This window comes from Benincasa hispida, chromosome 11 (genome assembly GCF_009727055.1).
Source record: "Benincasa hispida cultivar B227 chromosome 11, ASM972705v1, whole genome shotgun sequence".
Lineage (NCBI taxonomy): Eukaryota > Viridiplantae > Streptophyta > Magnoliopsida > Cucurbitales > Cucurbitaceae > Benincasa > Benincasa hispida.
In genome coordinates, this window is record NC_052359.1 from 59,997,137 (window position 1) to 60,014,930 (window position 17,794).

Consider the following 17,794-nt stretch of genomic DNA (forward strand, 5'->3'; position numbering starts at 1 on the left):
ATAATTAATTAATTATTAATAATTAAAAAAGAAACTCTTTCGATTAAATCGCCTCGAAGGCCCCTTTGTAGGGGCCTAAATGAAATGTAGCACAATATTCAAATTTGCTAAAAAGAATGGTTTTCTACTTACTTTTGTCGAATGCGAAAGTACCATATTGTCCTCAGATTGCGCTCAAAGGTCTGACGCTCAAACGAATTCTTGTTTTTTCCTTTTGCTTCTCACTTCTTGCACTAGCTTCTCACTCATTTTTCTCAATCTTCATTAGGCACGAATGTAATTTTTCTTTGATCTCTTTCCTTTGTTTAGATTTTTCCTCCCGTTTCTTTCTCTAGTTTCTCGCTCCGACCTCTCGCTTCTCGCCTCATTTCTCTAATTTCTCATTAGACACAACTGCAATTTTTTTCTTCAAGAAAAAACTACAAAACAAATAAAGAAGAGAAAAAATTGAAGAATAAAGAAGAAGAAAAGCATCGGAGAAGACGACGACGATGCAAAACCAACAAGAAAATAGAAGAAGAATAATGAAGAAGAGAAAGAAGAAGACGAACACAAAAAATACACATTTTTTTTTCTTCCTTTTTCATATCGAGCAGCTGCAAAACGAGAAAGAAGGAAGAAGTACATTGAAAGTCAAAGTGATAATTTCTCATAGTCCGCAAAGAACCAAAATTTATTGGTTTTTAAAATTGAGTTTAATTTTCATTTGGCCCTATAAAGCCTGAGTGCATTTCTTCTAGTTTTCTTTAGTTCTTTTTGTTTTCTTTACCATCGTAGGTTTCTTATGTTCGAACGCCTATTTCAGTTCCAGCCGCCCGTCCTTTCCATTACCAGCCACTGCACACTACCGTCGTCTCAGCGGCTGCTGAAGCACTCTGCAGTCTCTCTTTTTTTCTCCGATTCCAAGGTTTGTATTACTTGTTTTATTTGGGTAGGTTATGTTAGTTTGTACTGTAACCCCTACCGAGAATATATCGATTGCTTCTTCATTCAGTGTTCAATTAGTCTAAACGAAATTAGAAAGCTAAGAATCTATGCGACATAAAATAGAAAGGGAAAAAAAAAAAAAACCAGGTTGATTGAATGGCGTTGAATTTGTTTGAATTTAGAAGTAACTATCGATGTAGTAATATAGGAGAAACTAATGGCTCAGGGAGGCGTTTGCATAGATGTGACATCTGAATTTCAAGTAACTTTTAAATTATTTATCGCGGGTTATTGGGTTTTATTTTACAATTTCGAGCCAGATTTTTTTTTATTTTGATTGAATGGTCAAACCGAGGAGAGTTACGTTAAAAAATTAAAAAAAAATGGTTTACCTTTGTGGAGTCTTCAGCCGCCAGACCTCCGCCTACCCCCTCCCCCATCTCTTTCACCCTCACGCAGCCACACGCCTACAAAACAAACGCCAGCTCCCCTGCCGTCCGCCACGTCTGTCGCCGTCGACCTGCACTCTGTCGAGTGTCGTCTGTTTGTGCCGGTAGGAGGGTAGGTGTAGGCCCAGCGTCGTTCTCTCTCTCTCTCTCTCTCTCGCCTGTTTCTATCAGCGGCAGTGGCAGGACTCCGCCGCACGCCGTCACCACTCTGTTGCTGCCGTCTTCCGTGTGCCACTGCTCGCCGTCGTCCAATTATATCGCCGCCGCTTCTGTGAGTTCGCCCGAGCGCTGGTTTGGTGAGTTTCATGGATTTATTGTGGAATTTTTGGATTGAGGTTGAATACCCATTAAGTTTTTGGATCTTTACCCACATTATTTTGACTTTAGATTCGAAGTTTGGAGGTTCTCAGCATGCTGTCCAGCAAGGGTATCGATTGCCGTGGGTGATTTTTGGTGAGTATCGAATTCTGGAACCCTTATGAATTTAGTTAATGTTGTTGTAATTTGATTTTGAACCCCTTAATTATGGTTTATGCATAGGTAGGAATTCGTTGCGAAGTTTGGAAGTGATTTTGGATCAAATAACATTGGGATAAGTTGGTTAAAATTGTGGTTGGAGTTATGTCCAGAAGGTTGTAAAATTTGGTTTATGTTGTAGGGGTAAAGAAACTATTTTGCTTGGATCAAATTCGAGGTAAGTGACTTTACTATTGGTTTGCTTTGAGCCAAGCTCCTTAAGCTTATGCAGAATGAGTTATGCCAAATACATTGTGATTTATGCCAAGTAGATTATGGAAGCATGCTACGAGAACTGTTTGAGTGGTTGATATGTTTCATGATGAAAAGTCGCTATGAGCATGTTAAATCCTATGAGATTATTGATATGTTTGTATGGGACCCATTGTTTGTTTGGTGCATGCTAGATTCTGTTAGCTCTTCAATTGGGCTATCTACATCTTATATTTGTGAATCTTCAGGTTCACTACCTATGCCTATGTTTGTGTTCCTCTGAGATCACTACTTATGTTTGTGTATCTTCAGGTTCACTACCTATGTGTATGTTATGCTATGTGCATCTATGTCTATGTTAGGAAGAGTTAACAAGTTCACCTAGATGGCCAACCATGTTATGATATTGAATGTAGGTCCCATCAGTTGGTTGATCTTCCATGTATGTGACTGCATGGTCTGACATCAGCAGTGGAGTCACTTCCTAAGTATTTTTATACTCATCCTTCCTTAGGAAAGTCAGGTCGTTACAATAGAAGCGTAATTTTTTTTCTTAAAAGAAAAGAAGGAAACATATTTTTTAAGTTTAAAATCCATTCAAATCTGACCAATTTGGAATGATTTCTATTATTATTATTTTATTTTGAGGGGAACAAGTCAGATTCCTCAATTTTTATTTGCATCCAAAAACAAATTAAGGAATGGAGCTGTGGCTTCCGATCTCCCTCTATGTATTTTCTCAATCGAAAAACAAAAATTAGAGTTATCTAATGAAAGAATGGAGTTGTCTGTTTGATTTTTTTCTTAATAACAGTAGCCAAATAGCAACTACAAAATACGGCCTCTCTACAAATTTGGACTGCCTTGTTATACTCTCTGCCCTTTCATTTTGTTGCTTATGTCAGGCAATTGAGGCTTTGATGATCTGTATAACGCTTTGGTCTCTTCTAAGAATTGCATTGTTTCTGTGACCATGAATTTTCTGTCTTCACAATTATCATTCAAAGTATTATTCATGGAACTACATTCAATTTTCATCATCTTTTTACCTGCGTTCTTAATCTTGTGCCTTTGTTTTATTTGAACATTCTTCAATTCTATGTATAAAAATTTCATATATTGTTTCAGGAAGGATTAATCAACCACCAAATTTCAATGGCGGACAATAAAGCTTCTCAAGATCTAAGGAAACACGCATTGGAGGCATTGGAGCGGAGGTGTGCTGCTGCTAAAGTCGAACTTCTTCAACAACAGAAGAAGATTAGTTCTACAGAGAAATTAAAGAAAGAAGTCAAGGGAAAATCGACTTTGAACGATTCCATTTCAGTTGTTTCAAGAAATCAGTATGACTCTTCAATTCTTTTGCCCTCTGAAGGGAAACCCCCAAGTAAAGGTCCACTCATTGTACATTTGGTTTTTAATATTTTCATTTGGTGGGGAAGGCACTTTGTTTTCAGTTTGCTTATGGTTAGTTGATTTCTTTCATATTCAGATGTGAATGAAAGTGATCCTATATATTTCACCCTCTCGGCTGCTGTGAATGAAAAATTGATGGCTACAACTATGGATGTAAGTTCTCCTCAGTGGAAACTTTAAAGGGCCTTTTACCATTTAGTCTTTAGTTTTCTGTATTTTGAAAATTAAGCTTACAAACGCTACTTCATTCACATGTTTCTTTGTTTGCTACCAGCTTTTCAACAGCAATTTCAATATCTAAGCCAAAATTTGAAAACTGAAAAGAGTAGTTTTTAAAATTTTGTTTTTGGGATACAGTTAAGAACTTAAATGTGGTCTTAAAAAAGATGAAAAAATTGTGAAAAATTTAACATAAATCTTAATAACATCTAAAAAGGAAATCGTTGTTTTCTGAGTTTGGCTTTGGGTGGTGAAGTCTCCAAAAAGTAGTGTTCTGGACCATAGCCACAATGTTATGTACGATGTCTCATATACCTAGTTACAGGAAAAAGAACTATGTGTAGTATGTACTTGGTTAACTTTAATCTCATCTCTGCAGGTTTCAAATAATAGAGGAAGAGTGGTTGACAGGATCTGTCACGAGCTAAGAACTAGTGGTTACATTAAGCGGTCAAAAGAATTTAAAGTTGATGCTTGTATCCTTCTTGATAACTTTGTTCCAAAACGTGCTGGAATGATTGGCTCTCGTAAGAGAGCTTTGCGGAGCAATTCAAAAAGATCCAAAAGGCATATGTCCATGAGGCAACATAAAAAGTGTGGAACATTTGACTTGCCTTCTGATTTCCACAAGTGAGTTCCATTTATCTCCTTGGTTGAGAGCTCTCATCACCAGCTCCTCATCCCATTTTATCCCATATTAAATTGAATTGGAAAATGGTGATGAATGTGTCTGTTTATCCTGAAATTAGTATTAGCACTTAATAGTTGATTGATGTCCATCAAAAATGGAATTCAGAAGGTTATTGGGTAAAGTCATGTTTATTGCACTCTGTTTTGTGTTACGTTTGTTCTGGATAAACGGTCATTGAAATGAGTTTTCTTTGGGCGCTCATTTATGTTTACAATGAATTATTGTTATGTGTATGTTTTTTTAAAAATAATTTGTATGTGTGTGTATGTATATATAAATAAACCCCTTATAGTATTGAACGGGAAAGTGGTGATGAAAGTGTCTATTTCTCCTGAAATTGGAATTAAAATCTAGTTGTTGATTTTTATTCATTGAAAGGGGAATTAAGAAGGTTATTGGTCAAAATCTTGCACTCTAGAGTTATAAGTTTGTTCTTCTTCATAAGCAACCATTGAAATGGGTTTTCTTTGGCTGTCGATATCATTTATGTTTGACAATGAATTATCGTGCTTTTCTACTTCAGGTTTGAAATCTTTTGGCCAATGCACGATATGTGGAAAAGCTATATGAAACAACGGTTGCACCATGTTGGGTTAGTTCTTGACTATCGTTTTCCTATTCTGTAATTTTTTTTCCTCAAATCTCATCTGTTCCTTTTTCACACTGATTTTGGCCCCTTTTTGTTAAATTAATTTTCTTCCTGTACTAGTGGTCTATCGTCTGTTTCATTGGGTGATCAGAGTTTCAAATCTTGCAGGCCAGATGCGTTAGCTCGAAATCTTCTCATTGCAGATCTTCATGGTGCCATGATCCGAGGTAAAACCATTCTTTTCTCGTATCTAATTTTTTGCTTTGCCATTAATGCCATATTTATAGAATCTTCTATCACTGCCACGACTAAAAAAAATACCAATTGTATGACTTATTCTTTACAACTTTTCAGACTAAATAACTTCACTCCTTACTCCCTTGACGGCTAACACCTCCTAAAAGGCTTCATATATTTACACCAGTAAAAACCAAAAAGCATGAGAAATTCTCGAGTTTCTTTCCTGCCATATCTTCCACATAACAACAAGATAACTGTTTAAATCTTAGGAATCAATAAGAGCATGAAGCTTTGTACTACTGTTTCTCTCTCTCATAATAGTCATTTTATCATTTGATATTGCAACAGTTGTCGAGTGTCAAATACCTGCTTTTACTGGAACAAGTGGCATCATGATTCGAGAAACTGCAGAAACGTTTGGAATCGTGACGAAAGATGATAAGTTTCGAGGTAACTTGTCCAATTTGAATCATTAAATCGGTTGCATTTTTCGTGATCGAAACTAAGTTGTTTGTGTCAATCAAAGTTCCACGAAATTAGCTAAGCTTTTCTAACAAATGACCATGGATATTTCTTTGTTTGGTGGTTTTGATTTGCAGTTGTGCCAAAGAAGTCTTCTGTGTTTATTTTCCAATGGGATTGCTGGAAAGTTACATTGCTGGGAGATAAGCTCAGTTCAAGAATTCCCAGTTTGCCATCTTCTAATTGATTCCACTAAATTATGTAACATCTTTTACAATAATTTTTACAGTGTACAGGTAAGTTCTCTGAAATTAATTCACTTTGATTATTAAATTCTAACGTCGTTGTAAGGAAACCCTTCGAGCCTGCAGAGAATTGAGTTAATTTAAGTTTGGTTTAATAACAACGATTTTTAAAAAATTGTTTTGTTTATTAGTAATCTTCTCCCGTTTGTAGTGTAAGAATTGAGAAGGTATTATTACAAATTCAAGTATCTTGGTCCTTGAACTTTTAAAATTACAAATACAATCTCGAACTTTGATGATTTTTAGATACATTAATTTAAGAGTTCAATTAACTACAAAGAAATTGAGACGAGATTTGAATGATTAAGAATGAAGTATATTACTAATGTTTTGATTGTTGAGTTATGCATCACATTTAACCTTAAAGTTAATTTGATGAAATTAAAAACTTGAACTCAATTTGATTTTTGGAATTGAAAGAGATTTATCGGCGAAATGTAGGTAAATGATCCAAAGCCAATTCATTCTAATTCACCTATGGATTGAACAAAATTTTCATGGAGAGAAACTAACTATTGATGAATAGAACAAACAAGATATTAAAATAAAGACGAGAGAAAGAAATTAGAAAAACACGTGAGAAAGGGTTTCGAAGTCGATAAATAAATAAATATTAAATTCAAATATGGCACGGACAAGTATTAAAATGGTATTTTCTTGAGGGAAAAACAAATACTAAATAGGGCAGGTTTTCTTTTTAAATGAAAATTGATTTTTTTTCTTCCTATGGTTGATTTTAATTTTCAACCATACACATATTTTCCTAACTTTTTTAAGACAAAAAAAAAAAAAAATTATTTTTTTTCTATTCTTGAAACATAACAAATTCTCTACAAAATTTTTATAGACTAAACACAAAATTTTGAATTCAATTGTTTAAAAACTTGCTGAAATAACATATTCTCAAAAAATTGAAACTAAAAAATCCAATGAAAAAATCTACGGATCTAACATAATCGGAAAATCGAAACCCAAAAATCCATTAAAAAACTCTATAGATCCAAAATTATAGGTAAATTGAACATGCAAGGATCAACAAAACATGGAGATAAGACAGACCCAAAACCTATAACAGATGACAAAAAACCACAGAAACTATGAAAACAACCCTAGAAAAATATATAGAGAAGAGCAAAGAGTGATCCAACAAGAAAAGACCCATACGATTAGGAGAGAAGAGAAAATATGAGGAAAAGAAATAGAAGAAACAAAAAAGACGAATCAGACAAATGAAAAAGTAAGAAGATGAGAGAGATAAGAATACGAGTAATGTGAAGAGACGGGTGGGTGAGAGAGAGAAAGACAAAGGAGAGTAATAAGGGAGTTAGGAGAGTTAGAGTAAATGAACCACTTTAGGGGTGTTTAGATGAATTGAAATGGTGGGTTACTAAACCTACGGTCTTTGTTTTATCGGTGGGCTTTTTTGCCCACCCAACTCTACTCTCCCAAAATTACCAAACACTCCCTAAATAATGTTACAAAATACTCTCAAATTTCTATAATTTGAAATATTTCATTTTTTAACTTAGGGCTGGTTTGGATTGACTAGAGATTTTTTTTTTTTTAATTATTATTTTTTGAAACTCTCTTGATAAAAAAAAAAAATCTTTGAAAATATATTTTGAAAGTGTTTCAAAAGTTATTTTGAATTATTGTCAAATACTCCAATTTTTTTAAGTGGTTTATTTTCAAAATTAATTAAACACTTGAAAAGTCAAACTAAATATACTCTTAAACTTTTTTATATTTTGTTTTAATAAAAAAAAAAAAAAAACACCCGTATGACTTTAAAATTGTTCTTAAAATATTTTATGTTAAGTAAATTATATAAATTGATGCAAGTAAAAATTAGAAGTCTTTAAGATTTAGATACATTACAACCATATAAAATATCAAAGTCATGTTGATCAGGTGAATGATGTAAATGGCTTCACACCATCTTATTTTCGTGGAGAAAAAACCACTTTTGTAAATATTTTTTAAGAACAAAATTTACAGATGAAAGATCAAAATTATAAACTACCACCAAACCTTTCGATTATTATACTTCTACCACAAATAAAAGGGTAAAATAACATTTACCAAATTATTAAAAGAAAAATGAAAAAAAAACTCAAATCATCATTATGGTCCCTATATATAGATTTCGTTTATTGTAATAATTATAGTTTATCCATTCTCAACCAAATCTTAAAATTAGCTATTGCTATTACTTTATTGTGATAATTTTTTTTTAAAAAATATTACTCTCCTTTAGCCTTCATTTTATAAATCATGAAAATATAATGAAAATTCATTACCAAAATTTAACAAATTTTGATTTTAAAAAAATCTTTTAAATACTAAATTTAAAATTTATTATTAATAATAAACAACTAAAATTGAGAAAGCCATGAAGTAAGGTTGCATTTACCCGTCTATAATAAAAATTGGTATAACCGTAATAGATTTTATTGATAGATCAATCACAATGGATCAGAATCGCAAACGTAATTATATTGTTTTTTATCATGTTTACTTAAAATTATAAACTTGTCACATTTATCATTACATTTACTATTACCGTTTGACCATAAACGATAACAATACATATTCATACTTCTCATATTATAACAACATATGAAATGCAAATGGATTGATCACCCTCTATTCAATTAGATTGTGTTTTTTATTACACATTGGCCAATGGACTCCCTGCGGCAATACAACTACGGAACACAAGATAAAAAAGTACAAACGTAATTCATTGGTTCACTTTTCAGAAATAAAATAAAATAAGAAAAGGGGACAGGTGGCAATGGGAGAGGAGAAATCGGGCGTACTAAAAAATAGAAGATGATTTAAAAGCGGTAGTTGAAGAGGTCATGCGGCGGGAGCGGGCCGAGCGGCAGCGACAGCGAGAAAGAGCAATGCAAGGCGATCGAATACCAAAGAGAATGGGCTCTGCCACCTTCATCGAAGTGCTTCTCGCCATCTTCATTCCTCCCCTCGGCGTCTTCCTTCGCTACGGCATTGGGGTAATCCTTTTCATCTCTCTACTTTTTCTGATTTTATTCCGATCATAATTTAAGGTTTCGCTTTATAATCATTTAATAAGATCTTACTAATAACATTCTCGATAGTAGTTTTTAATTATATGAAAATTATATTTAAAATTATAAAATTAAAGATTAAATTAATTTTGAATAATTAAAAGTAAGTTATGTAGTTATTTCAAGTATTGCAAATTCAAATATCATACGCTTTTAAGCTAATATCATGCATTAATGGAGTTATAAAAATTGTGTTTGTTTCCTGCATATTTTTTTTATCGTGGTTTTCCTATTTTAAAATAAACTAATATCAAATTTTAAAAATAAAAATAAATTTTCAAAAACTTCAGCCCAGATTGGTATATATTTCATATTTTTTATTTTTGGTTTTTAAAAATTAGCCATGCTGACACTTTTTAAATCTCTAATTTTTTTTGTTGTGTTATTAAAAAACAATCAAGTCAAAATTTGAAAACTATGGCTTTGGAAATCCTTTAATTTTTGAAAAAAAAAAAGTATTCATATAAAACTTTTCCCCTCTATTCTTGCTTTATTACTTACTTTTTGCTAATATTTTAAAAAACAAGTTAAATTTTGAAGGAAAGAATAGTTATCAAATGATGCCTACTTTTTTCTTATAATGTAAACAACAAGACACATCATATATGAAATTGGTGATTATAGATTCACTTTTTTAACTTCAAAAACAAAATAGTTAGTTACTAAGGCCTCGTTTATTAATCATTTAATTTTTTTTTCGTTTTTTAAAATTAAGCCTACACTACTTAACATCAACTTTATTCATTTGTTATCTACTTATTAAGTTTGAAAAATCAAGTCAATTTTTAAAAACTAAAAAAATAGCTTTTAAGTCATTAATTTTGTTTTTTAAATATTGTAAAAAAATGAGAAGAAGTAGGCTTAATTTAAAAAAAGAAAAAGAAAAAAACAAAAACAAAAGAGTTACCGAAAAGGACTAAAATTGTTCTTTATTATCTTACCATATCTCTATTGAAGCAATTTGAAATTCTAATTAAAAAAAGTGAAACAAAGTTCTAATGAAAATCAATTTGATTTTGAAAAAAAAAAACCCTAAAATGAGATAATGAAAACAAGGAAATCCATAGCTAATATGAGTCATATTCTACAAGAGACTTAAATTTTCAAACGTAATAATTATTGTACTGAAAAAACAAAGAAAACCGTAGAAGAGTTCGTAAAGTTAATTAAAAAAATGAATTAATTGTTAAATTATATATTTTTTTAGATTTGTATTCTTCAATTATTTGAAATAGTCACTTTTTAACAACCACGTCCAAAATATATATATATATATATATATATGGGGTAGAAGTTCATTGTACTTTAGATTTTGTCCATTTTTAGTGTTTATGGTTTTCAAATCTTTACACCTAATATAAATTTCTTAAAATATTTTTGCTCTCTCACACAATACTTAGTTGCACACTCTTCTTCTTTACAAGTCAAAATATATATTTTTAAATAGTTTTTTCTATAAAAAATAATTATCAATGGAAAATTTTTAGTTAGATGCAGTAAAGAAAGTTGTACAATATATAGATGTCAATTTTTTTCCCTCCACACATATATATTAAAGTAAAGAACAAAAAATAGTAGGATACAATTGGGAATAAAAATGGTCACTTTGAATGATAGAGAGTCTAGAGATTAACATCGAGTTTAACACTAAAATAAACTAAAATATATCCTTTAATTTTTGGATTTTTTTAAAAAAAACTAAATAAACAAAAATTAAAAATTACGAGTAATTATGTTTTTTTTTTAAAATTCTTAGCCATCTTCAAAAAAAAAATGGAAACAAAATTTAAAAAACGTACTTGATTTTGAAAACAGTTAGTAGGCAACAAAAAGCATGAAAACCAATATACGGTTGATGTTTATAAGCATAATTTTTTTAAAATTTAAAATCTAAAATTAAAAAAAAAATTCCATTAATTGGGTAATCATTTTGTGTTTTGAAATCTGTGCTTATTTTTTTTATAACTTCTTATTCATAGTTTTCATATTTAATTAAACATTTGGATTTTTAGTCAATTTTAAAAAATAATAATTAACTTTTGAAATCTAGTTTTTAATTTTTAAATATTAACTTTGATTTATGAAAATACTCCTAAAACAATAAATTACACAGAATGATAAATACGTTTGTCTATGTGTTTAATTTTTAAAAATAAAAAACAAAAGAATTATGGATCTAAATGGTTACAAACATTTCTCTTTTTGATTTTTGAAAACTTCCGCAAGACAATGAAATCAATAAGTTGAATTAACATTGATAGGCTTAATTTTATTTTTAAAAAATTAAAAAATTATGAAAGGAATCATACAATATTGAGGAAAATTTAATTTAATTTTTTAAAATTAAAAAATTATGAAAGGCACAGTACAATATTGAGGAAAATTTTTATCTATAGAAAAAATGTCAAATTATTTAAAAAATAATAAAAAATAATGTTATTTGTATTTGTTAATATCACATTGATAACCGATTAAAATTTTATTATTTTTGATAAATAGTTCCCTTATTTTTTTTTCAAAAAAAAATCCCTAATATTAATAACAATGTTTATATTTTTCTGTGAATTAAAAAATTGCAGATAGAGTTTTGGATTGATTTGGTGCTCACACTTTTCGGATACCTTCCTGGAATTATTTACGCCGTTTATGTATTGGTTGGAACGCGATGACCCTCTCTCTTTTTTTCTTTTTTTCTTTTTATTTTTTCTTTTTCTTTTTTTTTTTCGAGAATTTAATTTATTATTGTTATTTTGATTTATGTTATTTTCCTATTCTCGAGCCTGCAAACACTGCTACTGCCATGGCGTATCTTGATGGAATCCACCTTTTTAGGGGTCTAGCCCATTTGGTAGTTGTTATAAATGTTTTTTTTTTCCTTTTTAAATTTAGTTTTGGAATTCACAAAAAAAAATAAAAGAAAAGAAAAGAAAAAAAAGAGGATGATATTAAATGTGATTGGAATTTTTAGTGTTGGGTGATTGAACTATAATATTTTTATTAGTACAGGTTTTGATCATAATTTAATTGTTAGTGAAATTTTGGCAAGGTTACAATTTCAATGAAGTAGCTTTAATTTCTGGTGAATTTTTACCATTTTAGTTTAGACAAATTGGTTGATCTAAATTTCATAATGGATTATTTTGAAATTTTCTAAAAGTTTATTAGAATCTTGTGAAAAGAAACAAAGCATGAAGGGGTATGAAAAACCAGGGGAATTTTTTTTCTTAAAAAATATTATATTGAAATGAAATGGGATTATGAAATTAAATTTGATCAGGTAAGATTTTGTTATAGTAATAAATCATCATATTAATGAAGGGGTGGAATTGTTAGTTAACTTAGTAGTGGTAGTATATTGTTATAAGCAATAGAATTGATTTTTTTAGGTTAACAAGGAATCGTTCATCTTTTAGACCAAACGTGTAAATTTTCAAATAAGTTTTATTTGAAAGTAAAGCTATTAAATTCAACTACTTAATTTAAAAGAGAAGAGTGAGAGAATTGACATTTGAATTATCCAAATGTATATCAGGATTGAATGTTGATAAAATTGAAAATTTTAATTTTTAGAGAGTTCGAATGATTCATAATTATTAAAAAAAATGTCAAGCGTATTTTTTACCTCCAAAAAAAGTCAAAAGTAATTGTTGGGCTAGTGGATAGATGACTTAAAATTAGGAGAAAGCAAAATATGCTCTCTTTTTTTTCTTTTTTTCTTTTTTAAATTGAGGTTTTTTGGCGTTTTGCTTACATCATTCCTCTCTCTTTTAATGTTAGTGATAGTATATTTTTTTACCATAATTTTACTTTTTCAACCTAAAATATAAGGGTTGGGTTGGTTAATTTTGTTTTGGGTTGGATTGACCCAAACTCAACCCAACCCAAATTTTATATATATTAATAATATATATACTCCTCTGTTTAAGGTTTGATTACTTTGTATTCATTAATTTGTGATTTTTAAATATTTTTTTTTAAAATTATTATGATATTTATTTGTTTTAAAAAAAATTGTAATACATATCATAATATTTGGTATTTAGCATTTGATTTTATGAAAATTTAGTTATTAGTCAGATGTTGTATATAAATTTACATATTTTTTATTAGAAATAAAAATAAGTTATGGAAACTTTATTTGGGTAATCTGGGTTGTCAATCCAACCAATCCGAATTTTCAGGTTGGTCAAAAAAGCACTCTCAACCCAACCAACCCATGTACATCCCTAACTACTAGTTTTCATGCGTTTTTTTCGTGTTATTTCTAACCATACTTGTAATTCTAATAGATAAATGAATAAAATTCGACTTTAATACTCCAAAAGTAAAATTTATCGAAGTTTAAATGTTGTAGAGTCATTTATATTCAATATATATATATATATACATTTTGCTCTTTTTCAAAGCAACATTGTAAAGAGTGCGAATGTATGAAAACGATCGCGTATCTTTTCTGTGCATACCGTAATTTTGTTTTTTTTCATATCTTCATCAATACAACAACATTTTAGCTAAATGATGACTACTTTTTTTACTTTTTTTAAAAAATTTTATTTCCAACTATGCTTATAAATTGAACAAAATGTTGAAATGTTGAAGCATCTTTACTTTTGGAAGATATTGATTTGTTTTCATTTTTTGTTGTCAAAAGGAAGGAGGAAAAGAGAATCGGGAAAGAGAAGAAGTGAAGTATTTAATATTGGGGATAAAAATGGTATTTCACATGTCCAAGGGGTCAATATCAAACAAGGTTTTAAAAAGATGTCAGTTATAGAAAGATTTTTACTTTTTGGGTCATTTTCTACAATTTTCCTACCTTTTCCGCAAATACATAATTTCTTTCTCATGCAGAATAAGTATTTTATTTATTTCACTTTTGAAAAATAAGTATTCTTTTTTGGATCGTCTTGGCCCTTTTTTCAAAAATAACCCAGCTTTATAATTTCAAAAGAAAAGTGAGTATTTAGTGAAAAATCGAGTTTAAAAGTATAATTCTTAAAACTTAAGTAAAAAATTGAAACAAAACTTAAATCTTAAATGTAAAATTGTAACATTTTGAATTTTATGAATTAAATTGAAATCAAATTCAGAACTTAAAGATTAAATGTGTAAAATTTTGAAATTTATGGACCAAATAGACATCAGACCTAAACCCATGGACCAAAACTACATTTTTTCCAAATTAAAAGTATATGAATTAAATTAAATTTCAGTGACTAAAAGTTCATATTGTAACCATTTGATTTTTATTAATTAAGTCTATAAACATTTCTCCCACCTATTCATTTATTGAATTGTTATCTAATTTATATTAATGTTTTTAAAAACCAAGACAACTTTTTGAAAACTAAAAAAAATATAGTTTTTGTGTGTGTGTGTTTTTTTTGGGGGAGGTTAAGAATTTAACTTTTGTACTTAAAAAAAAGGGAAAATTGCACAAACTACACATAAACTTTGGAGTCTGTTACAATTACACCTTTAAACTTTAAATTTGATCGATTAACTCCTTATAGTTTATTAATTATTGCAATAAGTCCAATGTTAGTTGATGTTCAATTAAAAAAGGACAAACTTGTCAATTCACATATCTAAAAAACAATAATAATAATTTCATTGTCAAATACAACTCAGTTCTCAACTGGAAAATTTCACAAAATGACTCGAAACCCAAAAACTTTTCTACCAATGACCTTTTCATGAAAATTTTTCTAACACTGACCTTTTTTCCATGCGAAATTTCGAAATGACCCCCAGTTTTTAAAAAGCCTTCAGATCGTTTGGTAAATGCGCCTTTATGAATACTTTAAGCGAGCATTTAGATAATACTAAGCGATCAGATAGAGATTACTAAGCCATCGTATAGAGAATACTAAGTGATCGTTTAGCTAAATGTTACACGATCGTTTAGATATCTATTATACGAACGTTTGACTAACTGCTACGCGATTGTTTAGTTTTTGTTATACGATCGTTGAAATATATATTATGCGATCGTTTAGATATCTGTTATGTGATTATTTAGGTTTTGTTAAACGATCGTTTAGGTTTTGTTATGCGATCGTATAGAGAATACTAAGCGATCGTTTGGCTAACTGTTACGTGATCGTTTAGATATCCATTATGTGATTGTTTGGTTAACTATTACACGATTGTTTGGTTAATTATTACGCGATTGTTTGGCTAACTATTACACGATCATTTAGTTTTTGTTATACGATCGTCGAGATATCTATTATGCGATCGTATAGTTTTCGTTAAACGATCATTTAGGTTTTGTTATGCGATCGTTTAGAGAATACTAAGCGATCGTTTAGCTAACTGTTATGCGATCGTTTAGATATCCATTATGCGATTGTTTTGCTAACTATTACGCGATCGTTTAGTTTTTGTTATACAATCGTTGAGATATCTATCATGCAATCGTATAGGGTTTTTTTTAAAACGATCAGTTAGGTTTTGTTATGCAATCATTTAGCTAATTGTTACGCGATCGTTTAGTTCTTGTTAAATTATCGTTGAGATTTTGTTATGCGATCGTTTAGATAAATCTGTGCTAAATTTGTAGCATACAATTGGTGTTGTACATTTAACTAAGCAATCGTTTAGATAAATTTATGCTAAAATTACATATTGTACAATATAATTGGTGCTAAAATTACATATTGTACAGTATAATTGGTGTTGTACAGAATATAATTGGTGCTAAAGTTATATATTGTATAGTATAAATTTGTACAGTATAATTGGTGATAAAATTACATATTGTATAGTATAATTGGTGTTCTACAGAAAAAACGAAGAGAAAATTACATATTGTTTAGTCTAGATGGGCCAGTGCCAGGTGTTATCAACGTCTGTTTGCATGTTTTTTTGCTATGTCCTCTTTGACCACAACATGTAGACATGTGTATTTGTCATGGCTCCTCTCTAATTGAAGGTATCCTGACGGTTTGACATCGACCTACACTTACTATCTTTTGCGGTAGTAGAATTGGTTCAAAATCTCCAAAATCTCCAACCCATTCTTGACTGTGTCCGACTGGGAAGATTGGTTCGGCGTAAGCGGCAAGCACACACTCAACTGTAAACCATTTTGCACATAATATATTGAACATTAATGTTTCTCAGGGTCGCTGCAGATATTGCATGAGAATATGGGATCTCGAGGCAATTAAACTCTATACACGTACACGTTTGTGAACGAAGATCAACCAACCCTCCCAAATATCCATCGTTCACATTAATTATACACATATCCACAGGAGAAACATAATATTTTATAGACATCAATTCTTATTCCTTAAGAATACTCATTGCATAATCAGTTACAATGTTTGTGCATGCCATTGCGTGTGTATGTCAGATATAGAACCAACCTTGTAGCCACTCGCTGATGTGCTCTAATAGCTTTGTGATCGGTAGTTCTCGGGCATCTTTCAACACTTCATTGAGGCATTCTACTATATTTGCCGTCATCTTGTCATGCCTACAATGGATTTGATAAACCCTTGCCCACTGTTGTAATCCAACCTCCTCAAGATAGTGTTGGAAATATCCTAGAACTTGCAGTTCGTGTTAAACATTCTATTTATCAATAAAATACTATCGAGTAATTTATTCAATAATTTTTTTTTTTTTTTGCATTCTTTTATGAAAATCCAATAAACATATCCATGGCTATGGTGTGAATACTTTAACTTTATGTGGTCACATAAATAGGATCAAGTTAATAGTTTATAGCAGAAATGGTCTAATAAGTATATGGATGAAATCGGGTATCTCATCCTAGTAAAACTATTGGATGTGACCCAATTTGTAAGTAATACAAATGATGTGATCCACAGATCATTCACATAGAGACATGTGAGTGGAGGCATCCTATGCAATGAGTTTACATATAGACTGGATCACAAAATAGTCACTTTTCTTTATAACCACCGTTTACTATTAAAACTGACTATTTAATTTTAAGTAACTTAGGTTAACTCGATCTTAATCGTGAGCTAGCTATGAACTCCTATTTGTTCGGGATTATCCTTTGATCTGCATGGTTGAGAGTAGTCTAACAACACTGCTCAATAAGCCTTCTATTTTGGGGATAAGGCTAGGTGAATAGCTGGGGACATAGCTTTGCAAGATGGAATTTACTTCTACCCGATTTAGGATTAGCAGATAGGTTGTTCTCTTAAGTACTGATTCCAGATCTTGAACAATCGATGCCCCGCCTTCTCATGATAGAGAAAGGACTTGATTCATATACATTATGAATCAAAATTGTTCATTAGATGGTTAGTAGAAATTAAGAAACGAGATGTATTCACAGGGGTAAAATGGTGATCTTGACCCAGCTGTGATTACAAACGACCTGTGAATGATCGACTTATTGATCATGGTTATATCAAGTGTTGGGATTAGTATCCTAATTCTTCCAGAGTCTCATTGTTTGTAATTATACATATTGTTTTATGAATAAAATAACTATTATTTCATTCTGGCATTTACTCAAATCCAATAAACAAAGCTCCATGGTTATCTTACGTGAACTTAAGCATGTATATATGATATACAAGTGGATCATGCCTTAAGTGATAACCTAGATAGGTCTGTAGTAAAAGGATTAAGGTGAGACATCTGATCCTGATGACATTACGGATACGACCATCTTTTTAGAGGTT

General features: G+C 30.4%; 2 protein-coding genes across 7 annotated transcripts; both read left to right on the forward strand.

Annotated features, from left to right (window-relative positions):
- Positions 1-707: 707 nt before the first annotated feature.
- LOC120091963 (ribonuclease P protein subunit p29) lies at positions 708-6,125 on the forward strand. 6 transcript variants are annotated; one of them, XM_039050145.1, is made up of 11 exons: positions 711-907; positions 1,330-1,672; positions 1,764-1,829; positions 1,917-2,070; positions 3,234-3,498; positions 3,598-3,674; positions 4,120-4,370; positions 4,955-5,023; positions 5,141-5,247; positions 5,609-5,710; positions 5,860-6,125. In XM_039050145.1, exons 5-11 carry the CDS (start codon positions 3,261-3,263, stop codon positions 5,967-5,969), a joined length of 954 nt encoding a protein of 317 aa, XP_038906073.1. In that variant the 5' UTR covers positions 711-907; positions 1,330-1,672; positions 1,764-1,829; positions 1,917-2,070; positions 3,234-3,260; the 3' UTR covers positions 5,970-6,125. The 6 variants fall into 6 exon arrangements, with proteins under 6 accessions (XP_038906077.1, XP_038906073.1, XP_038906074.1 ...); XM_039050146.1 differs by having other exon boundaries at positions 1,337-1,672; XM_039050150.1 differs by having other exon boundaries at positions 711-1,672; positions 3,234-3,492.
- A 2,567-nt stretch (positions 6,126-8,692) lies between these two features.
- Positions 8,693-11,943, forward strand: LOC120092060 (low temperature-induced protein lt101.2-like). Its single transcript, XM_039050261.1, has 2 exons — positions 8,693-9,044; positions 11,699-11,943. The coding sequence occupies exons 1-2, from the start codon at positions 8,892-8,894 to the stop codon at positions 11,786-11,788; spliced, it is 243 nt and encodes an 80-aa protein (XP_038906189.1). The 5' UTR covers positions 8,693-8,891; the 3' UTR covers positions 11,789-11,943.
- The last annotated feature ends 5,851 nt before the right edge of the window (positions 11,944-17,794 follow it).